The sequence below is a fragment of the Fundulus heteroclitus genome, chromosome 22 (genome assembly GCF_011125445.2).
Source record: "Fundulus heteroclitus isolate FHET01 chromosome 22, MU-UCD_Fhet_4.1, whole genome shotgun sequence".
NCBI lineage: Eukaryota > Metazoa > Chordata > Actinopteri > Cyprinodontiformes > Fundulidae > Fundulus > Fundulus heteroclitus.
The window spans coordinates 39,750,911-39,775,728 of NC_046382.1; the positions used below are offsets into that span (position 1 = coordinate 39,750,911).

Sequence of the window (24,818 nt, forward strand, 5' to 3'; positions counted from 1 at the left end):
CAAAACCCATACGATCCGTTCACAGCTCTGTCCATCCAGAGCTCAGTCTAGACCCGCCTTCTGCGGTGCTGGTTCAGCTTCTTTCACATTCAGAACCAGTCATGGCTGAACGCTGGATCAGAAAACAGATCTGCTAACCAGATACAGTCTAAAACGCCAATTAGTCTGTTTATAAGTTTCGTTCTTATTTATTCAGATTTTTTTTTTTAACTACCTGCGCTGCGGCTCTGTGCTTCACCGCTCTTACTGCGCCTCCCCTGCCCCCCCTTTCAGAGCAAGGTGCTTTTATCAGCGGCCAGCCTTCAAAACGTGAATCACTACGTTTAATGTCCTTCCACTCGTACCAAAATGTCCCAATTAAAGTCAGTAGGAGAGTCGGTAACTGTTTTTCATGCTCTTTTGTTTTTAACGACACAGAACCAGCGGTGCTTCAGTGGGCGTGGTGCGTTGCGCTTGAATTCAGGTGTGCAAAATTACGTTACATGTAACCTGTAACATCGGGGGCGCAGCGCACGAGGGTAAAATCCAGCAGCGAGATCAGCGTAAAGACGCAGCGTGAACCCTGAGTGCTTTAAGTGTTGCAGCTGAGGGGAAAAATTTGAACCAGACACAGGGGCGGTTCTGAACAGGGGCCAACAGGGGCCTATGCCCTTGTAGAACTGTTCCTGGCCCCTGTTATGGCCCCTTACTAAAAACATGATGTTAAATTTCTTAGGATGATAAATGCTGACAAAGATAACGTGACTGACTGGTCATTTGGATCAGTTGCATTTTTTTCGTTTATGGTTTTACCCAATAATAAAATAATTAAAAAATAAATATAAAAAAAATAACAATAATTAAAATCAAGCTGTTTCACGTTAAGCTCCCGCTGTATTGAGAAAAGATCAGGGGTCTGCAACCTGCAGTTCCAGAGCCACAATTGGCTCTTTGGCTTACTTAATATTTTAAACGATGAAATGTTGACCTGTTAAGTCCCCCCCCCACCCAATCTTTTGTTCTGTGCCCCTGTGAAAAAACACTGGCCCCACCCTGGCCCCCCCTGCTAAATTTGGTCTAGAACCCCCACTGACCGTACAGGCTTGATGAAACTCTGCCTCATTCACAAATAAGACCAACATGGATAGAATAATGATAATCTGTAGTGTTTTTTATCGGCTGGATGTGAATCTGATAATTCATATTGTGTCTTTTATAATCAACTACAATATATCTATTTTTTTAATTCAGGAAACAAAGATTTCTCTTCCAGGTTCCAGTCAGCCACGCCCCCAACCACGCCCCCCATAATTAACATAATTTCACTCTTAATTTTTATAAAAGTTGAGGTCTGGTCAAAATTAATATTTTGGCCGGTAAAAAATATGCCTGGCCGGTTGATTTTTACATCTACCGGCCAACTTGGCCGGTGAATAACAAAGTTAATTTCGGACACTGTGTACAACCTTATTCATACGCTTGAAATGGAGCTAATATCATGCAGTTTTGACTGGCATCACTACGGCTTTTACTGCTATACGATGGCAGGATCACATTCACATCAGGAATACTGACGCAACTAAGGAAAGGACTTGTGAAAGACTGGGTTGTGTAGCTTTGTTAAAGTTACTTAACTAAAATGAGCTAGTTACTGTTGCAAGTACCAATTTATGCAAAAAATTTGAAATTCCTTTACATTCAATTTCCAAATGAAGAATAAATTGAGCTATTTCTATTATTAGATTGTACTGAGAGTGCTTTTAACCAAGGCAAACGTTATACACAAAAATAAATGAATGCAAATGTATAACGCGTGTCAAAAGCTGATGATGACTCCGCCCTGGATTACAAAAACGGGTATAAATATAATAAATATAGTTTTTGATCTAGTCTCTTTTTCTCTTGAACTATTGCACTAAAATAATTACCAGATTACCTCCCAGCTTGAATCACGTACCTTGTTCAATGTGTGTGCGCCTCTGAATACTGTTTTTGGTCAAATTAGATGTACATAGTGGGCATTCAAGCGATGTATACAAATTCCTACATTATTTCATAAAGGTTAATGTATGTTGCATTTCAATGAAATTTTAAGGACAGTGATCCCATTGACCATCCACCACGGTTAAAAAAATAAAGTAAAAATCCTAGAAGAAACTTTGTTTATCGTTCAGGCCTAGTTCACGTTGTTGGTTCAAAATAAGATGGATGCCATTCTGGGTAATCTAAAAACTATAGTAGTTTAAAATCTTTTTAAACATAAAGCAACGTTAAAAGCTTGAGGGTCGAAAGGTTGTGTGTTTTTAAAAAAAAAAGAAAAAAAAAGAAAATCTACTTTGATAGAAATATTAAAAATAAACTAAGTCAATTAAAATTTAAAATGAACATTTTATGGAGGATCATTTATAAAGCTAATAAAGGAGAGTGACAACAAGAGGCAATAAAGAGGAGTTCAAAGGTGCGTTGACAAGAACAGGTGCGTCAAAATAGTTTTACAAGCAACTGAAGTGATGATGAAGTGATGATCGTGCATACAAAAAATAATCGTCATTAGCCGACTCATATAGAGTAGTTGACAAAAGTAACGGTTAGTTGCAGCCGTATTGAACACTTCTAGAAAGGATTACATTAACCATTACCTCCGTGAACAACGCGCCCATGTGTGACGTCTCCTTTGGTTATCTGCCCTAGCGGGTAGCTTTGCAGCCATGAACCGTTCAGACAGCAGTATGATGGCGGTCGCATTTATTAATAACGGACACCCCAAAAAATATCAGATTCAGCAAAAAATCTGAATAGAGCATCAAGACCTGCGGTGTGAACGTAGCCTAAGAGGAGCAGCTTTGGCACAGCAGAGGGCTGGCGCCGACGCCGCGGAGAGGGATGTCTAGGGTACCGTCTTGGACCTGTTGCCCCCACGACCCGACCTCATAAGTGGAAGACAATGGGTGGATAATACTGTGATGATGATTGTGATAAAATATATTATGGGGCTCCAGACATACTATCAAACAGTTTTTCTACAGCTGTAACCTTTTGTGCTCAGAAAGTTTCAGTGGCATAACCTTACATTGTCTATGGTCAAAGGCCTTTTTATGTGTGATCTAAATGTTAAATTATAAACACCCCAATAAGATTTCCACTGATCAACTCGTTTCATGGCTTCCATTGCGTGTGAAAGAGAAATGTTACTCATGAGAGAGAAAGATAGATTATATATCAAGTTAGATTTACAACTCATGTCGGGAGGCTGTTGAAAGCATTTTTTGCGTTGCAATGATACGTGATACTTGGTTCCCTGATTGCACATTTTGTATGTGCAATGTTTTTTCTTCTTCTTTTGTTTTAGTGCTATGGTTTGCTAATAGCTTGTTCTATATTATTTGTGTAATAGTAATGTGTGTGAAATAATTACTCGCTTTTAACATGAGTTCAAGAGAGGATGTGATTTGGGCTGTTTTTTTTTATTTTTTAGAGTTGGGTGGGTTTTATGTTGGTTTTGGGCTGGAATCTATCAGCTAGACAGTGTTGCCATATTGGATGGGTTTGGGCTTCGTTCGCACACGATGGGCTGGAAATAATAGCTTTGGGCAGGTAGTTAAAATTTGGGCAGCTTTTCTCAAGATTTGGTGGGTTTTTAACAATCACCGTTTATAGCTAAATATTCAATGTGTGGCAGAAAAGTAAAAAGCTAACACAAAATGCCATTTTCTTGCAATCACTTTATTATTTAATTTCGAACCTGACAGCATCAATGGTTAATGATCATTGGTTAGTCAAGTGTCTCTATGAAAGATTTTGGTCATTGTCCATTTAAACACCCTAAATGGGGTTAAGAAAGAGAAATGTTAAATTGATCTATACTCTGTAACAGAAATAAATACATTTTGTATTTAGTTAGATGTAAAACTTATGTTAGTAGACTAATACTAACTTTTTGCGGTTAACGGCATGATTGGGAAAGTGATATTTGTGTGCAGGTTAGCCTATTTGGTTTTCTGGTTACACATTTTGTGGGGAGCCTGTATATGCAGGTTTTTTTTTCTTTGTTTAGGTGCAGTTGTTGCTAATGACATGTATGGTCTTTATTGTGTGTACAATAACACTACACCTATAGCATACTTTCAAAAGAGGTTGAGATTTGAGCTTTTTTTTGGAGTTTGGCGGGTTTTACGTGGTGTTTGGCCTGGAAACTGCCAGTCAGATCTGGCAACCCTGTTGACTGGCTCTTACTGGTGATCAGCCAAACACCTGTATTGGTTTTTCTTCCGAGTCAATTAATATTTCACAACAAACAACTTTAATACAAGTGGTATAAAATGCATGATCCTACCTAATCGATGCAATCCATTATTTTAAACTAAAACCTAATGGAGTACTTGCCAAATGTTAAAACATACTTGTTCAGAAAACCGTACACGTCTCAACCAAAACATTAAAAGAAAATACTTAATGAGATGTATGTATTTTATCGTCAAAGTGAGCAGAGAACTTTGAGAAAAAATATGAGGTTAAGAAATTAAAATTATAATTAAAAACAAAAACATTGGCAGTGCAGTATTTTCATTTTCCTATTTATTTAATTGGTATAGCAAGCTAAATATTGCTAGCTGCAGGTTCGGCCCGAGAAAAGCTGACGGGTTCGGCATTTTCAACCTCCCAGGTCAGAGCCGTGAGGCGGACGGATGGGGGGGGATTTGTTTCTGGGTGTTTTGGTGCTTCGTGGTTGGGGTTTCGGTGGAGCAGAGACGACGCCCCGACTGCTGGATTAGCCAGGAGCCGCCGCCATTACCAGCCGACGCTAGCTAGCTGTTAGCACCAGCGGAGGCCTGAAGGTTTGGCGAGAACGCTCGTTTCACTTTTATTTGTGGCGTCTAATGGGTTGGGGGTGAAAACATGTTCACAATAACAGTTTATATTTGAGTTTAACTCGACCTAAAAACCAGTTTAAATCTGAAAACCGGTGGACAACTTTTACCGCAAGCTAACGCGACGGCTTTTGCTAGCTGTACCCACAAGCAGGGATGATGGGAGGGGATATTTAGGAGCGCGAGTCTCCGTAAATACAAGCTTATCCTTATTTTTGAATGACCCACTTAATTAGAAAATACTGATGTTATATATAAAGCTACAATTGTATGGAAAGTCCCAACTCAGTTGATATCTGTTCCTGTTTTGCTAGGGCTAACAGTGGCAGCAGTTTGGGATACAGGTGAAGTCCATTTAATGACTGTTCACATGTTTCTACCTTCAACCAGGACACATCCGTGTATGTGTGTGCGAACCTTTTTGATATTGTAAACACGGGTCAACATCCCGATGCCTCGGTCGTTGAGGATGGTGAGTTTCTCTGCCAGTTTCTGCTGGCTGGGCTGCATCACTCCCCGAGACATCTTCTCGCTTTAAATCTCCAATCCTGATCCAGAGGGGGAGAAAAAAACTAAAATAAAAAGGAAAATATCCGCAGGGTCCGAAAAATGAAGAAAAAGCGAAGCCGTGATTTCTGTAGTGTTTAGATTTCGCCCATGGTCAGCTAGGTTTTCAGGCACAGCAGCTTCCTGTACTCCACCCCTCTGTCTCCCTGTCTGTTTTTTTTTTTCGGTCACAGGGATGAGGAGTTGTCCTGGTTTTTTACGAGACTGGTGCGTGGTGCGTTCACTGACCGTCGTAAAGTTCGGGTTATCGTGTTCTCGTCAAGAATTCAAAAGTAGTCGATTTAATATTTTATTTACCAAATGAATGAGTTAGTTTGTGATTAAGATTTTGATTCATCAACGAACGGAAAAAAGAGAAACGCGATCCCGTCTGTAGTGTAAAAAATTGGCACGAATTATGATGGATTCTTAAAAACGAGGTGGCATTGAAGATACACAATATAATATACCCACATAGAGAAATATTGGCCAAAGTTACACGTAGGCCTATACCATGGTACATTATACTACAAAGACCTTTCTAAAAAATAAATGAGAGACAGTGTGGTCTAAATAAGAGGAGTGGTAGCCAAATTTCCAGACACCGAATAGCTACAATGACAGAGAAGATGAATAAACCAAGGACCCTGTTTGGATGTTGCCTGTGAAATTTAAAAAGCAGTTGTTTCATTATCCACCTAATAATGAAAGAATTATCTTATTAAGGTTTAAATTAATCAAAGGACCAAATCTTGTTTATATTGTAAAAACTAAACGAAATGCCATTGGGTGGCAATACAGATACACATTATAGCATATCTGTCTGAAAAATATCTGTCTGGGGAAAAAAAATACATACATATATATATATATATATACATTTTCCATATATATATATATATATACATTTCATATATATTATACACCAGAACACGTTTATATGAAATATACATTTCATATATATTATACATTTAATATTTGGGAGATTTAGGTTTTAAACTGTATGACTTGGGTCCAACATTGTGAAGTATTCTTCCACAATCGTTTCAAAACGGTATGCCTGAGTTTTGGCCGATTCCTCCTGACAAAAGTGGTATAAGTGAGTCAGGTTTGTAATCTGGCTTGCTGGCACACACCTTTTTTTGACCTGCCTGTAAAGTTTCCTTGGGATAGAGATCAATGTTTTGTGTGATCAGGCGTTGTCCTCTTAAGACCCATTTGTACCAAAACTTTAACTTTCTGGCTGATGTCTTAAGACATTACTTCAGTATTTCCACATAATGTTATTTTCTCAAGGTAAAGTGCCTCCCCACCCCCTGCAGCAAAACACAGCACAACATGTAGCCTTTTTTTGTGTTCTCCCCAAATCTGCCTTTTCTGTTTTTAATCTTTCTGAATTCCACTTTTGTTTAATATGACCATTTTTATCAACCCAAAAAAATTTGAAATTTGAATGGAAGATAACTAATTGCCAGAGTTCCACATTTGTTCAACTTTCATAAATGTAACAAAGGGCTGAGGTTAAGCAGGACATTGAGTGCTTTTGCAAGGCATTTTCAGGTATTCACCTAATTTTTATAAAGAACAAAAACATCCTGTGAAAAATAAAGAATTGCATGGAGAGAACACATTTAAAAAGAATATCTTCCTTTAGAGACCTTGATAGTTTTTGTGTTTAGTTGTTTTTAACTTTTTTTCTGGGAGCACTCTGTTGTCTTTTTACCATGACTGGTTGTGTTTTTTCCATCTGGTTGGAAAGGACAGGCAAGATTACCCCCTGTCGAACCAGTTAACTACAGGAATAAGGAGCTGCAGGGGCCAAAATTCTTTAGAAACAACTGTATATCTTTCCCTACTTGCCTATACCAGAGAATTATGTGAGGGTTCATTTTTTGTAGTGGGTTCCCTTTTGTTCGTTAAGTTTTGCAATTTCATGCACGTTTACAGCATCATAGAAATGATAGGGCCGCTGACATGATGTTGCCACCCCTGTACCCCACAGCTGGGATGATGTTCTCAGGCTTCAAGCTTTTTAAAGTTTCCAAATGTGGTGATGATCATTTCGGCTAAGCACTTAAATTATATCTGCATTAGATCACAGGACATGTCTACAAAAATGAAAGTCTCTAACCTTGAGTTTTTGGAAACTGTAATTTGGATTTTTACATGGCTTTATGAGTAACTGCTTCTTCTTCTCTGGGTGGTCCTTCCAGCTCATAGTGATACGAGACTTGGTTCACTGTGGATAATTACACTCTGAGCAGCAACTTCAAAAGGCCTTTTGCTTTATTTCTGAGGTTGATGATCACATTCCTCATTAACACACGCTCAACATCAGCCCTCTTCTTGGGACCTATAATGCAAAATTCACTTTTTGCATGTTTCTGTACTTCCATTTGACTCTGTACTTCTTCTAGAAGCAGTCCAAGGCTTGAAAAACAACAACATTGAGCTTTTTTGGCAATAGGTAAATGTTTTGTCAGTGTCTAGGAAATGAGTCGTTTCAAAAACCTCCCAATTATTAAGTCACAATCGGCGGGCATCTAGCAACCACAGCCGAGCCCAACCACTCACCGAGCAACACAAGCGTGCTCCATCCACTTCATCTACTGGTTTTACCACTCTATATGGTGTACAGTAGCTGCTCGACATGAACAGGATTCGTCATTTAACACAAGCTATCACTAACAATAGGCTACGGATCGCCCTGTCTGTGTAGAAACCTACCATGCAGAACCTCTTGATGCATCTCTGCTGGTTGAGCAGGAGGCTCCGCTTCTTCTGCTTCTAGGTCAAAAATGTACGGCTGTGTCATTGTGCATCCATTTGCAGCCATTTTCCCGTGTATAAAGGGTGACTGTAAATATTGAGATGTGGGACGTGGCCAGCTAACAGCTTATTTGCATTAAAGTCCTGAAACAGACGATTCTGAAAGGCGCTCAAAATAGGTGAAACTAGGGAGGTGAAATCTCATCATCTGAGAATGATGTGCAAAAAAAATTTTATGAGCATGTTTTATATAGCCTATAGACCTATCCTAACCTATTTAATAGCACAATCGGTCTTCTTTAACAGGATGGGAGATAGATTATACATATAATCATTTTAACAGATGGATGTGGCACATTCAGGCATGTGGGGACTGTATCCAGAGATGAACTAGACTCATGGAGTTCCTTCCTGACATCTTGGCTGATTCTTTTAGATTTTTCCAAGCTGTCCCACTCAGAAGCTGTGTGTTTGTGTGTGTTGCCTTGATATACACCCACAGTTGTGGGTCCAGTTAGGTAAGACAAGCTTAGAATGTTTACAAAACCATGACATTGTCATCATCTGGACTTGCTCAAACTGTTTTTAGCATAGCAGCTTTAATGTAAGTCAAACCTCTCTTGACCTCACTAAACCAGAGAGTGAGTCTTTCTGTCTGCCAACGACATTCTAACCTTTATGTCGCCTTCATTGGTAGATAACCTTTCCTTTGTAAATCTGATGTTTCCTCTGTCTCCACCTGCTCCCTGCAGAGCCAGGTGTGATGCACTCGCTGTCTCAGGAAATCCAGGGCTTCTCCAAAAAACGCCTGAAGAAGCAGTCGACCCGCGTGACCACAGTGACTGGCAAGACGTTGCTGGAAAGGAGGAGTGATGGAGCAGAAGGAGAGGTGGAGGAGGTTGAGGTGCTGGCAGAGGAGAGTGGATGTGGCTTTGTAGAAGACACCAGCCTTGATCTGCAAGTTGGTGTTGTCAGACCCTTCCTGCTGCTAGGTAACACTCTTGATTATTACAGCTGCTTTAATTCTTGCATTTTATAAAAGCTTTTCCCATTTCACTACCAACTAGCTTCTGCAAGAGATGGCACAGTCCTATTGACATTACAACGCTGGGGTTTCTGCTTCTGCAGTGTGATCTTGGATAAAGCTATGTTTCCTGAATATATTTTTAATGATTAAAACAACTGTGAATCCCAGATAATCTTGCTGAACAAGAACTGACATGAAAAAAGAAAAACATCCATAAAGCTGAACGAGTTGCCACTATTCCACACATTTTCCACATTTGTTGCAGGTGCTACTCCTAGCTGACAGAAAATGAGAAATGCTCGGATGTCCTTCAAAGTAGAACTATTTGAAAATGTAATAACAAATCATTGGAAGAAAGTAAATCTTATTTTCTCCTAAAAATACAAAAAAAAAAAAAAAAATAGATGTTTGGTTTATAAAAATAATTTTCAGCAATATGACCAACTCTTCTTCTCAAATTGATGTGTGGGAGCAAAATATGTAAAATCACAGTCATCAGTGTGGGTATTATGCCAATCACAAAGGACAGCTTGGTGTAATATTTTGCAGGTTGGTATATTTCAAGTCACTCAAAATAACACTGCACGAAAATACTATATTTGGCCAGTTTATGGCCTCTCAGGGAGCAATACTAAACAACCATAATGCAATTACATCATTTCTTAATATCGTGCAGCCCGTTAATATATCTGGTTGTGCACAGCTGTCTTATGTTCCCACCACATCATTTCATGGTGTTACCTTGATTCTCTTCTTTCTCAGCCATTTTGTTGTAGATTTCTTGCTGCATCTCATCAATGACCCAACATGGACCAAGCTTTTGTTATCAGTTAGCCTCATATTTGGCTTTTTGAATACTTTGGTACACAGTGGAGCTCAGGGGCAAGATGCTCAGACCTGGCCGGGGACCGCAAACCTTTTTATAAAAAAAAAGCCCTTAAATTTCTTATATTGACTTGCAGAAAGTTTTTGTTACATAGAAGCAGCAGCATTTTTAAAATTTTTCCTGAATACATGGCAATGCATCAACTCCTATGTGTTGGTATTCATCTTAAATTGCAACTATTGAAAACCCAACAGAGGAAGATTTCAATTTCAATTCAATTTTATTTATATGGTGCCAATTCATGATAAATGTCACCTCAAGGCACTTTCCAAAATCAAATTCAATTAGATTATACAGATTGGGTCAGATTATACAGATTGGTCAAAAAGTTTCCTATGTAAGAAAAATCCAGTAGATTGCAGATTGCATCAAGTCTCTCCAAGCAGCATTCCCTCCTCCTGAAAGAGCATAGAGCCACAGGGACAGTCGTCTGCATTGTCCTTGGCTTTGCAGCAATCCCTCATACTGAGCATGCATGAAGCAACAGTGGAGAGGAAAACTCCCCTTTAACAGGGAGGAAAACAAGGCTCAGTATGAACGGTCATCTGCCTCGACTGACTGGGGGTTACAGAAGACAGAGCAGAGACACAATAAGATAGACAAAAAAGCACAGAAGCACACACTGATCCAGGAATTTTTTCTACGTTATATAGTAATAGCGGGTGATCTGCCTTCCCTGGATGATGTCACAGCTAACAGAACGCCAGACCAGGTGTACCTACTATGAAGTAAATAAAATGACAGAGAACAAACAGGTAAAAGATGAAATAACAATCAAGCAATGCAAATTGGAGAACAGTATCAGCATCACCCCTGGACAGAATATTTCAAATTTTGGCAATATTCCGCGGGTGAAAAAAGGAAACTCTGGAAACCTGTTTAATATGAGATTTAAATGACATGTCTTGGTCAAAAATACCACCAAGATTTTTTACTTTATTACCAGAGGCCAATTTAATGCCATCCAGATTAAGTGATTGATTAAGATTTTTATTTTTTAAGGACTGGTCTGAAGATGAAAACTTCTGTCCTGTCAGAATTTAAAATCAGAAACTTTAAAGTCATCTAGGTTTTGATGTCAAGACATGCCTGCAGTCGCAGAAATTGTCTTTCTAGGAGAATATTGTGATCAACTGTATCAAACGCAGCACTGAGATCTAACAGGACAAGTACTGACACAAGTCCATTATCTGAGGCCATGAGAATATCATTAGTGACCTTCACCAGAGCTGTTTCAGTGCTATGATGAGCTCTGAAGCCTGACTGAAACTCCTCAAGTAGGTCATTACTTTGTAAAAGTTCACATACTAGGCTTGGCATTTGCTCTGAACAGATTTTATGCTCTAAATATGAACAATTAACTAGTCTAATCTACAGATCGCAATCACTCTCCATGCTTGTAATAGTAGGGAATGTGAATTTGTTTTGTATTTGTATTTCTTGTGTGAGACAAATATTGTATAGACCTCAGTATTCTTGTTTTATCTATCTATCTATCTATCTATCTATCTATCTATCTATCTATCTATCTATCTATCTATCTATCTATCTATCTATCTATCTATCTATCTATCTATCTATCTATCTATCTATCTATCTATCTATCTATCTATATCTATCTATCTATCTATCTATCTATCTATCTATCTATCTATCTATCTGTATGTATGTGTTTATATATATATATATATATATATATATATGAAAACAGGAGACCGTTTTTACATTTTCAAATCGCAGAGCCTAACCCCCAAACACAGAGATCAGGAATATGACATAAAAACAAGTTTTTTAATATTTATAATTAGGGGAAAAAATCATACAGTTAAAACAAAACACTTCACAAAATGATTAAACCTATATAAACCATACCAAGTATTCCTAATTTGAGGGCACGTAGAGTTCTGTCATTGTATCTCCATTTCACCTTTTTTGTACCTTTTTTGCAATGAGCTTTGTAAAAAAGGAGAAGCCCGCGGTTTATCTGCCTGTATTTAGTTTCTTTATTGTGTTGAGGTGCGTGATGAAAATGAGATACGGATAGGTATTTTTGAAATCTACATCGTTGTCATGTCTTTGAGCCTGAACCTGTGGAGTGTCTAGACATGGAAACGTCTGACTGGATGAGGACCAGAGCAGGACCGAGGCGCTGTCCATTAATGCTGTGACCGTCAAGCGTGCAGGCTTTTCTTTATCTATTGGAAGCTTTTTCAGCCCTGCACCTTTACCTGCTGGTGTGCACGTAACTCCCTTTCTTGATGCAACTAATTTACCACACAAGCAGTACGTCTATAAAAAAAAAAAAAAAATCTTTGCATGCTGGGAGGGCCTCGCGGTCACTCTTGAGATTTAATGATACTCTAAATCTTCAGCCTTGAAGTCCACAAAGGTCATTGTCTCTGTATTAAATAAATATATCCCTAATGACAAATAAATCAATGTCATTAAATTTAAATTTGTCTCAGGGAGACAGTGACCTGTCCTGCCGCTGAAGGACACAGGTTGATGTCTCAAGGTGTCAGCGTGCATCCATCCGCTCTGAAGTGTCCCTGAGCTCAGCGCTGAATCCCGGACGAGCTCTGAAGTGCTGCTCACTTCAGGTGCAAACGCTTGACCTCGTAGCAAGAATCACAGAGCAAATCCCTCAACAGGGATTCATGGAGAAATTGCGTCTGTTTGGCTCATGGAGGTGACTCATACGGCCATTACAACTGATGGAGTCAAAATGTTCATTTTGTCTGAGCCGACGGTAATGTAGCCGCCTGCTCATTGCTTCAAATATTAGCAATCTGTGATGACGCCATTAAGAAGCAGCTCTTGCAAAGGGGGTTGCAGATGAACCACCGTGTCAGCCATCTTTTTTTGAAAATGCGGTTAATATAATGGTGACCTCACAGCCCGCCATTTGAATACCAGAACACGTTTATTTTTCCTAGTTCACCTCATTAAAAAAGCCTGTGAGGTTACCACCCAGAGCCACTCGCATAAATATTCAGAGCCTTTAAACTTTTTCCATTTTGTCACACTGCAGCCCCAAACTTGAATGCATTTTATTAGGATTTGATAAGCCAGACCGGCACATAATATGCATGATCGTAGGAGGACAATGATACCTAGCCTTAAAAATTCTTTTTGGCGCCTATCTCCAGCAGTCAAAGGGAGACAGGCGGGGTACACCCAGGACAGGTCGCCAGTCCGTCACACAGTAGCGCAGAGACACACATGACAAATAACCATGCACACACAGACCTAAGGGCAATTTAGAGTAACCGATTAACCTATCCTCATGTTTTTGGACCGTGGGAAGAAGCCGGAGTACCCAGAGAGAAGCCACGCATGCACAAGGAGAACATGCAAACTCCATGCAGAAAGACCTCAGGCCAAACCCGGGGTTCGAACCCAAGACCTCCTGCTGTGAGGCAGCAGGAAACTGAACCTCCACCCCAGCCTCAAGTCTTTTCTCGTCTGCCTTTTGCAGGTTTCCTTTCAGGATTGCCCACGTATTTAGTTCCACCCGTCTTCCCATCAACTCGGAGCACGTCTCCTGTCTCTGCTGAAGAAAAGCCAAGTATTCAACCACGCTTATACTAAAGTAGTCCAGAGTCAAATGTGAGGCGGTTTGTCCAGCAGCTGAAACTTTGCAGAATTGTGTTTCTTCAACAGGACAATGACGGAACTATCACAGAATAACTGAGGGAGAAGAGATTCAAGGCGTCGTAAAGGCTTAGTTAAAGTATGGAGCTCAACCTGATTCAAACACTGCGGTGGAACCTGGCTCTACACAATCAAATGTCCGCAACCATTAACGGATGGGGGGAAAAATCGCTGAATCATGGGGTGTACTTAGTTTTTCATTTAACTTTTCAATGATGCGGTCATCTTTGGTAAACAATTAATGACAATGTGGAATGTTTTGAGTATTCTATTCATTTAGAATAGATTTGAATATATTTTGAGCCTGCTAAGGGATTGTTTTTAATTATTATATTCCAATACATAAGAGCCTGGAATTTGCCAAGGGTGCACTTTCTTTCTTCCCTTTTAATGACTGTACATCTTGGATTCCTGCCCTTAAATCGATCAAATCTCATGCACTGCAGCTTTTATTCGAGAGGTTTCAGGCCGAGTCAGCATTCTTAAAGAAATTAAAATTGAGCCAAAACATTTTTTCAGATCTTCTCAAGCTGAATAATAAAAATAAAGTAAGTGCTGTCTGTGTTCCGCAGTTAAGAAGAATTAAAGGCCTCCTCGCATCTTTTCACAGATATGTCATTTTAAATCTTTTCTTTCTCCACTGGTGACACACAGCTGGCTTATTTCCACGCTCCCTTTCTATCACTTGGGTTTAGATTTACTTCCCGGCACCAGGAGTTTGGCATTATGTCAAAGTGTCTTGGCTTATGTAGAGAGTGCAAATGTTGCACTTTGAAGACGTAAGCTGCCGCAGAGAATCCACGCAGGAGACCTGGAGGAGCTCCTTCCATCATCCTCTGTTTCCTGCCCATATATCTCCTTCCAGCTTCACTACTCAGGACTACTGCTGGTGTTGTCATGATGAGCCGTTTGACAAATGGAGAAAGAGCTGCTCTTTCTATTTAGCTGTCAGGGATTTTCTGCCTCTCAGCTGAAATATTCACTCGTTTATTTCACCTCACCTCCTCCTTTGCTCTGTGACCTTCTTCCCCGGCTGCGTTAGTCATTCAAGCGCCGCCGTGACAATGCGTCCGCTCTGTCTTCTCAGGAAAAAAAACCCCCCAACCAATGTGCCGCTATGCAGTTGTAGATAGCACTGAATGTTTATCTCAGCAGTTTCCTATAAGCCACGTTTGGTGTAACTATACAATTAATTTCAGATCTAACCCTTTTTTTTTTCTCCTCCCAGAAGCTTTGAGCTATTTCACTGTTGGTTTTTGCTGACCGATATCTTCCCCGCTTGCAGCTGCAGCTGTGCAGAAGGGGTTTTGTGTCTGGATGTTTCCCACTAAGGGATAATGTTGCTGATACTCTGCAGTTTTTGCTTTCCAACTTATTTTATTGAATTTTTTTTTTTTTACTTTTCCCTAAAAGTGAAAAGACATAGAGTCTTTAAAGTTGAAACACGCTTAAAAAATGCCTTTTATTGGTAATAAATATGGCCAAGATGGATCTTTTCAAAACCTCTAGCACACATAATGCAGCATTCATCCTGTACAACTCAAGTAAATAAGCGGGTTGCCCTTAAACTTACGCTTTCTTTGAAGTTTCCGTTTCATCATTCGGTTTTCATTAGTTCACATCTACTACAATTAATCTTAAGTAAATGTCACTTGTTGTACTTTCCAAATTTTTTAACATTTTTCTCTTTAAGCAATATTTTGTAGGGAGCTTAAAAAAAGTTTACAAGGGTCTCATTGTAGAAAGGTCAGGAGAAGGGGGTTTTCTCCATATGCCCATCCAACCAATGCAACTAGTCAAAGAAATCATTCAGATCAATCTCCTAAAGCGTTATGGGAGGATGCGTTATAGGCAGATAAAACCTGACTTGAAGGTTTAAGCCACATTTCCAAATCGCATGTTCTGCACAAACAACACTGAGCATCACCAAAACAACACAATACCTGGAGTTAAAATCATCAGCTGGCCGCTGGAAAGCTGAAAATACAGCTTTCCAGGGGTTTTAACTTTCACTATCACAGCGAGGGCAACTACATTCTCAGATACAAGTAAGTCGCCTCCTTGAGAGGAAAATGGAGTGACTAGTAAGATAAGACTACATCAGACAGGAAGTCTTTGTCTGTCTGATAGATCTGGAGAACTTTTGCAAAGGCATGTGGGCAAATATTTACCAGTTCAACATGTTGGATGCTGATTAACTCCTACCAGAGAAGACTGAATGCTGAAGGTGAACCAAAGGATCCTTTATCAAAGTATCAGTTACAGGTTTATGATAATACAAAATAGAAAACAAAGACCGTCCTTCATCATTTCTGAGTCTATGTTGTTGCCTTACTGATCTCAAACTGTCAGAAGATTATAGAAAAACCAACATGATGTTTGCACCCAGCCTTGTTTTCATTCCATCCATCTGTCTACGGAGCTTAAGATCCCACAGAGGAAGCAGAGACAGATAAATGTTGTCTTTCTTAAGTGAATGTAATCAGATTTAGCCTAGCTTTTAAATGTTTAGGAGCTGATGAATATGCTGCTAAGGGAACATGCCCTGCTGTCTGTCTTCTGATCGAGCTGTTTCTGCCGTTTCAGCCTCTCAGGATGCAGCCCACGACATTGACACCCTGCAGAGATTTAAGGTCAGTACAAGAGGATCAATAGTGCGGGCGTGACCTTGCCTTTGCCGGGATAGCATGTGCAGTGACATGAGCTTAGAGTGGGCCATGTAGACGAGCTTTCCTCCTGCAGCCCTGCGAATTGCCTGAGGAGCTTCATGACTCATGCAGTGACAGTTTAGCTCAGCAGAGGGAGTAAATGATTACAGGATGTCTCAGCGCTGCTCCTCTCTGCAGTGGCTGCTCCCAGGCATGAGCATATTGCTGCCTGTGCAGTCTCAGGGTGATGAATTAGAAAGATTACAAATACCTTTCCCTTCCAGTTTCTGGGATGAAACCCTGGCTGCCTTAAGTAGGTTTTTCTGCTAGCTGCTAATGCACAGGAGATGTGACGGTTGGCCTACAGGCACTTTACACAAATCCTTTCCTACTAGTCAAACAATATATCTGAACCGAGGTATATTCTCATAGCAGAGGTGAAAAACTAAACAGAAATTATTTGCCTGGATAATTCAGGGAGTATGATTTGAGCAAATCCTTAATCTTTTGGAACTTGTTTGCTTTGTTTCAGGAGCATTTCATGCTAATCAACAAGCAGTTTCAAAGTCCTGAAAAAGCTTCTGTGCACCTGCACACATATCTTATCAATATCTTTAATATCAAGAACTGTCCATCCATCCATCCATCCATCCATCCATCCATCCATCCATCCATCCATCCATCCATCCATCCATCCATCCATCCATCCATCCATCCATCCGAGATTGAGTTGCAGGGGTGACAGGTCCACGATGGAACCCAGACATCTTTTCCACCCCAGCTCATTCTGGGGATCCCAAGGCATTCTGGGACTAGAAGAGGTATTCTGTCCAACCAGCAAGTTCTGGTTCTGCGCTTGTATCTACTCACAGTTGGAGGCTTATAGAAAAAAATAAGGTACCGGTAGTTCCTCATAGTGGAGTCCAGCCCCGCTGGAGAACAATCTAATTCTAGCTGTTTGAATCCATGGCCTCTTTCTTACAGCCAGGATAAATATCTCTTGACCATAGTTGAGAATTGGCAGTTAGATTGACCAGTAAATCGAGAGCTTTGCTTCTTGCCTTAACCTTGACAGTACCCAAAGCATTGTGGGTAAGTACCAGGACCTCAGACTTAGAAGAACAGGCCCTCAGTCCAGCCACTTCACCACTGAGCAGATAACTGTGTGTTAGTGGCACAGTATCCCTGACACAATGCACCAGTTTCACTCTCTATGTTTACAGAGCAAATACGTGGTAGCAACTTTTAGGTGTGATGGACATAATCAAATTAATCCCACAATCTGATGCACAAACTCACTCAGTCGGCAAACCTTCCACAACCAGAGCCTAATACCCAACACTGATGAACTCACAGCGCAGTGAAGATGCTATCTGAGGTGCAATTCCAGCTCATAAAATTACTTTCTATGATTATTTGTTTTTTACTCGAGAGAGAGTTTTAGTTGATTTGGTGACCTGGTTTTCATCTGTATTAAAAAGTGGCTTATAGGGAGCTAGAAATAAGAAATTAGTTTTATTAATGTTTGTTTTATTTACTTGTTAACCCTACATTTGTATTGACAAAGGTTAGAGTTCATTGAAAAAACATTTACTCTCCTAAAGGAGAATGAAATTTACTGCAAAATTCTCATTTGTCACCCAGGATGAAAGAAACATTCCCTATTAACAATCGGTCCTCTCCATTAACAGTGTCTTAGTCAATACAACAGAATACAGCATCATATACCTGTCCTGAGTAGGTGAAACTTCAGTGGGGTTTCACGACAGCAATGGACCGTTGAGGAAACGGCTGTTCTCCGTGGCAGGCTGTGTGTATGTGTTGTTCCGATTTGCAACACTACGTGTCATTATTACGTATTGCTCCTTAAATTTTTATTTTTTCACATTGAAATGTTTCAGGTAATTAAACAAATGATCAAGCACAGATAACCAGAGTAAATGCATGAGGCAGTCTTTAGAAAACAACATTTATTAAAGAAGCAAAGCTACCCAAAACTAACCTGGGCCCATGTGAAATGTGTGAAATTACAGTCAGTGTTTATAAATCAACAATGAAAACTAACACAGCATTTAAGGAACATAATGATATGCCTACCGACAGTAAAATATGGTGACGGTAGTAGTGGTATGGTCTATTGGTCCTTCTGCAGGTCATGCACCGGCTTAGTCTGGCCCGCTCTTATTGTACTCTTTGAGTCACGGTGGCGTCTGGTCCAACATCAGTCTCACATAAGAGGAAAAAAACTGCCCGAAGGACATTTGTTGGTGTTATTTTCCAGTCTGTGATTCCAGTCATGTTGACGAATGAGTGGTCACTGACTGAAACGCTAAAAGCGCTGATTCCTGAATCTGTTGGCAAACTATCAGAGGAGAGCAGAATGAACAAAAGATTCACCTGGTTTGGATTTATTTCCCATCCCAACAGGGAAGCACATGCTCTGGTCAGACAGTCATTTGAAAAGTGTTGAACTTGGTATTTTAAGTTTAAAATGTATTTCAGTAGCTCACATGATGCAGTGTCCATGTAGAAAAAAACGTAATAGAAAGAATCCAGATCCCAGAGCAAATGATTTCTCATAAATCCGGCTGTGTTATCTGATGATATCAGATGATGGCGCACAATCTCTGCTGAAAGTTCAGATTGTAAATCTGATCCAGAACCCTAATTGTCAAGGAGCAGATTTTGGCCATTTGCAATCGCTTTAGAAGAAAGAGCCCCAAGAAATCCTGGTTATCATAGCTCATTCCTGTGCTTTTAGAAAAAGACAGAGAACTCAGAAAACTCTTAGAAATACTAAATTCTGCTGTAATTCAAGTTCTGTACAATAATCTAGCAATGCTCGCTGCGTCTGCGCTGCTAAAACTTTTTTTTTAGATGATTTTATTTAAAATTCAAATCAGAAAGATCCTCTGCATGAGCAACATTACTGAGTTAGGATTATGGGCTGCACTAATTTTACTACATTGAAAGACTTTCTCAATCATTGATGTGGGGGAAATTCAGCCCACTCTTCTTGAGAACGTTCCTTCGGGTCCTCTAGGGTTTGCAGACATTTATTTCTGTCCAGCTCTCTTGAAATTCCCGCTGCAGCATTTCAGTTTTTAACAGCACAATTGGTCTCGTCCATTGGAGCAACACTGAATCCTTGATTGACCTCAAGGTGGAAAAAAGGGGGAGGCGGAACCAGGTTTGACATAGTCACACCTCCTCAGCCTGGGTTGGCCTTTGTGAAATGGACAAAGCCAGGACGCACTGATCACACTGGGTCAAGCCTGGCTCTGTCGCTTATCCTGGATCTCTAAATTCTGCCATTGTGAAAGAGTCCTCTGATCAGAAACATGACAGGGAGGCAAGGATGAACGGCAAACACAACCTCACTAAATGGTTTTCAGTTATCTGGCGCCAGCTGATTGTGGAAACCCAGTTTCTAAAGGCGGAGCTCCAGGTGAACTGAATCCAGCTAATTAGGAAGTGTCAGATGGGAGCAGGTGCAGATGATGATCAATAATTGCTGGGTGCTGAGGCAGACGCACAGACAGCCAGGCCAGAATAATAACAACATCATACCAAATCAATGTTTGATGATTAGTAGATGGCGGTAATGCACATCATTAAGTTGCTTGCCAACCGCCATAAAACAAGAAGAAGAAGAAGAAGAAGAAGAATGTCTGATGATGATATGTGCGTGCAGAGAAACCGTAACTGATTGATCCTTTGGAGAAAATAATTTTTTTTAACCTTTACAGTTTTACTTTAACTATGATTTTAAAATGAAGGTGTCACACCTTTAGGTTCAGCCATATTGAGATAGGATCACAGATTTCAGTGGCTAGAGAGGGCTGTACTGAAGAACAGCACTGAAGCACTGATCATGGCAGCCAGGAGCAGGCCTTGAGCACCAGAGCAATAGAGGTCCAGATCTACCATACCAGGCAAGATCCCAGGTGCAGGCCATGCAAAGAGGCCCATGAAACATCCAGCATCTCACAGCAGAGTGTAAGATTCTAGCAGGGAAGGAATACATGGAACACCATAACCAAGTGGCTGGTATAGTGTACCGATACATTTGTTCAGAATACCGACTGGAGACCCCCAGGTCAAAATGGGAGTCACCCCCCAAGGTGGTGGAGAATGACAGAGCTAAGATCCTGTGGGAGTTTCAGATACAAACGGACAAAATGGTAATGGCCAACAACATTTTGATCATTGATAAGCAGCAGAGGACAGCCATTGTGATCGATGTGGCCATCCCGAGTGATGGAAACATCAAGAAAAAGGAGCATATATATATATATATATATATATATATATATATATATATATATATATATATATATATATATATATATATACTGTATGTATGTGTGTGTGTGTGTGTGTGTGTGTGTGTGAGCAATATTAGTATTGACAGATCTTGTTAAAGCCTCAAATGTAGTCTCCAGTTTCCTATTTAGGGAGTGCTGGATAAGGTACTGTGTAACAGCTCTAAGATCCCTATCAGAGCATACCCCTGCAGAGCACCACATGAAATGTGACTGTTCTGTGTAATTTTGTACAGAACTGAAGACGCCAACATGATGCCACACATTTCCCTGGGCAGGTACAGCAAAGCTCCTCCTGCCGATCAAAGGCAGTCACATTTCCCTTTCACTTCACTACAGCAGCCCTCTCCCATGACTCATGTCCGGCTCAACACATCCTAGTGAAAACGGTCTTCAGTTAATCACTCATACATATTCTAGATTCTAGTCTGGAGTTTAGATTCCCACGCTAACATTGTTTTAGTTACAACGAAACAAAAATGCTTTCTTTTTCTCTCCAATGTCCTTCATTCTGTCCAATAAGTAAGTAAACATATGGTTTTAATCACTTGTGCTTAAGCATATAATTTAGGCGGTTCTTGTAATGAAAAAAAAATTACACTGTATATGGCACGTTTATACAGTTAGCCTCTCCAATGTTTAATGTAAATTGACGAAGAAACTCCGTCCATCAAATATAACTCACAGTAAATGTACCAGGAACCTGCTCTGCTGAACACCTAACACACGTTCATCTCCTCGGATCCAGTGGGGAATAAACTGGTGCGCACAATCTGAGACCTGCCATGTGATTTGAACGTATCCTGCACTCAGGTTAAAACTGATAAAACCTGACATTTGTGTGAAAATGCCTGAGCAGCCATTTTTTCTGCCATGTGCCGTTTGATAAACCACTGAGGCTACAGCAAGAAAAAAAACCTAGGTGTTGTGAATGAGTTCCTGTCAAAACAGGACACAGATCAACCAGTGCATGCTTTTATTTTCGGTAGGTTAGATTGCAGCAACAGTGTCAGGTTTATCTCATTCATAATTCTGCTGCCAGCTTCCTGAGCAACACCAGAAAAAAAAAACAGAGCATATCACAGTGGTCCCTACACCTGTTTGGAAATGGATAGAATTTAAAATCAATTTATCAGTGTAAGGCAGTCAGTGGTCATGGGCCTAGCCTAGATGTATCTCAGAGCAACTGATCCGGTAGGAACCATGTAGCTCCTCCGCCAGGAAGCCAACTCTGTTAGCCTAAAAATGTACCTTGCAAAAACATTTTTATGCCCCGTTGAACAATTTTGACAGCATCACAAAACAACCTCAAACATAAATGTTTTTTCTTTTGACTGGGACTTTGATGCAATCGGCTAACACAAGGTAGCATAGAATTACAAACTACTAGAAAAACGATTTGTTTATGAAATTGTATACAAAATCAAATCGAAGAATTGTGGGGTGCTTTGGAATTTGTTCTGATTTGCTCCGAAACCCTTAAAAAAATCCAGTGCTTAACCCACTGCCTTCAGAACACACCTGATTAGATCAAAGTCCACCAGTGTGTAATCTGATCTCAGTAGAAATCCAGCTGTTCTGTGGAGACCTTAGAGGTTTGCTAGAGAACATAAGAGACGTGGAAGCTGGTTAGAGCTAATAGGAAGATGGAGCGAGCTAAATACAGGACAATCCAGGAGGAAAATATGTTAAAGGCTTCAAGACTTGAGACTGTGGCAGATGGTCCTGCAGCTAGAGCCAGTTTAGTTTAGATCAACGTGTATTCATGTGTTAGGATGTCCCAGACAAAGTCCAGACCTAAACCCAAATGAGAATCTGCAGCAAAACCTAAAATCTGCTTCTCACTGATATTCTTCATCCAAATTTATTTTGAAAATTAGGGGCAAACAACAGAAAAACCCCCAATAAAAACCGGACCATCTTCAGCTGCAGAACAACCAGCTGTTCATTCGGCGCCATATTGGTGCAGGTGTTACCCCTGTGACATGTGGTCAAAATACGGACCGTGTTTGCCATCGATCATCACAAAGCAGTTTTGTGCCTCGGCCACATTACTTGTCAGCAGGAAGACTTCGCTGTTAGTTTGGCCTTTAATGGGATTTGCTGTCAGTAATGGAAGCGTTGTGCGGTGCTCAACATATCCCCTAACATGCGGAAAGGGATGTTAGACGATACGAGAAGTCTGAAAGCACATTAGTGTGATGCCAAGATGTAACACAGGAGAAGACTTTGCCCTCGGAGGTGAGCTAAATTTAAGAGAGAGTAGAAAGATACTGCAAAATGAATTGGAGCCATCTGTCTCCTTTCCTGCCAACCCACGACTCTTTCCTTTTCATCTTTCCTGCCCCCTCCCTGTCTACTCTCCTCTTTCTTTCCAGCCCCCTCTCTGTCACATTCAGCTCATCTCATGTCATCAGTATGGCTAACCAAGCAGCCCTCTTTGTCTCTGGCTAAAGCAAAAAGAGCCTTCAAAGCAAGTCGATGCTCAGGGGTCATTTCTTCAAGGGTTTTCATGTCTCTTTACCCGCCAGCCCTCCACACAGTTTACTTTCTATGTTTCTGTCCTTTTTCCAGGTGTCCCATGTGCTAAATGTGGCCTATGGAGTCACCAACCTGTTTCCAGATCAGATGGTCTATAAGACATTTCAGATCCTGGACCTGCCAGAGACCGACATCACGTCACATCTGGAGGAATGCAGCTCCTTCATAGATCAGGCCAGAGAGCAGGTACCCATCTGACACACGCAACATCGCACCCACTTGTCACACAAAGATGACAGATGTTGAGTAATACTTAGGGTTTACAACACAGTGGTGGTTTCATGTAAAGATGTTCCTTCTGTTTGTCATTTCAAATAAAAAAGAGACTCGTAGCTTGTAAAACTTTGGTCTACGCACAAGGTATAAAGGAACACAAATAAAATTAACACTACAGATACAATTGGCCTTCGCAGCGCTTCGCTGCTCGGGCCTAATTATTTTGACCAATTATCAATTCAAGTTAATTAAAGGAACAAAATGTAATAATGACACCTAGTGGTTAAATTTAGAACACATACACGATGCCTTTCACGGAGACCCGCCATTTACTCAATGGTCCGTTCTTGCACTGAAGTTTTATGTACACAGGACAGGTATATGAAGTTGTGGTTTGTTCTATTTGTGGTCCGCTTCTTTTACTGGCTTCCATCTTTGCAGCCTGCTGCTCTTTTGCACACGGGCTACACTCTGAACCCAAGTAGTTCTGGACCGTACCGCTAGGTTTGAAAGGAAAAAAAACTTGACAAAGACATTGTTGATGGAGAGGACTGATTGCTTAAAGGGAATGTAACTCCCATCCCAGGTGACAAATAAGAATGATTTAGGTTGATTTTTACAGTAAAACTGTACATTTAAACTGATGCTAGTGAAAATCTTCAAACAAAATAGTAGACATTATGTTAGTTTAAGAAGCTTTGGTGAGCTTCTACTATTGATACATCCATCCATCAACTGTCTATACCTACTTATCCTTGCATTGGTTACTGTGGGGGCTGGTCCCTATCTCCAGAAGTCATTGGGTGAGAGGCGGGGCCTACCCTGGACAGGTTGCCAGGCCATCATAGGATAACACAGAGACAAACATAACTATGCGCACACACACTCACACCTAAGGGCAATTTAGAGACAGTTTAACCTAACATGCATTGTTTTGGACTGAGGGGGCAAGCTGGAGAACCCGAAACAGGTAAAATCCATGCAGAAAGGCCCGAGGGCAGAATTTGAATCTGAGACCTTCTTGCTGCAAGGGAAGAGTAGTTAAGACTGCTCCACCATGCGACCCCTCTCTTCTCTCAGCCATATTTGATTTTAAATCATTTTCAACTGATGCACCTTACATGCACATAATGCATTCCTGTTATGTAATTTAGATCAGCTGAAAAGTTCAGTTCATTGAGGTTATGCAAACATTAAGAGTTACCTTCTGTCCAGGTTTTATTCACAAACATGTGCTGGGTAGTTATTTTTAACCCAACGTGCCGTTGGACCAACATTTGTAGTCTTAATCAATTACTATGGCAAAAAGAGTGACCCAGTTTGTTGGGTTGAAGAAGAATCCAGAAATAGTCTCTGCAT

The 24,818-nt window shown here is 40.5% G+C and overlaps 2 protein-coding genes across 8 annotated transcripts in view; one reads left to right on the forward strand and one right to left on the reverse strand.

The window, feature by feature from the left end:
• Positions 1–5,589, reverse strand: part of nckap1 (NCK-associated protein 1) — a 51,371-nt gene extending 45,782 nt beyond the window's left edge. For 3 of the 6 annotated variants that reach the window (XM_036126774.1, XM_036126773.1, XM_036126772.1), the window contains exon 1: positions 5,265–5,589. In XM_036126774.1, the coding sequence (XP_035982667.1) occupies positions 5,265–5,372 (108 nt within the window). In that variant the 5' untranslated portion in view covers positions 5,373–5,589. The remainder of the gene's footprint in view (positions 1–5,264) is intronic. The other 3 variants (XM_036126777.1, XM_036126776.1, XM_036126775.1) reach the window with 1 other exon arrangement.
• The window catches only part of LOC105933289 (dual specificity protein phosphatase 19), a 28,864-nt gene continuing 8,587 nt past the window's right edge, over positions 4,542–24,818 (forward strand). The window contains exons 1-4 of one of the 2 annotated variants that reach the window (XM_036126781.1): positions 4,542–4,642; positions 8,915–9,154; positions 16,316–16,362; positions 23,277–23,429. In XM_036126781.1, the coding sequence (XP_035982674.1) occupies positions 8,926–9,154; positions 16,316–16,362; positions 23,277–23,429 (429 nt within the window). In that variant the 5' untranslated portion in view covers positions 4,542–4,642; positions 8,915–8,925. Of the gene's footprint in view, positions 4,643–4,672; positions 4,815–8,914; positions 9,155–16,315; positions 16,363–23,276; positions 23,430–24,818 lie in introns of those variants that run through there. The other variant, XM_036126780.1, reaches the window with a different exon arrangement.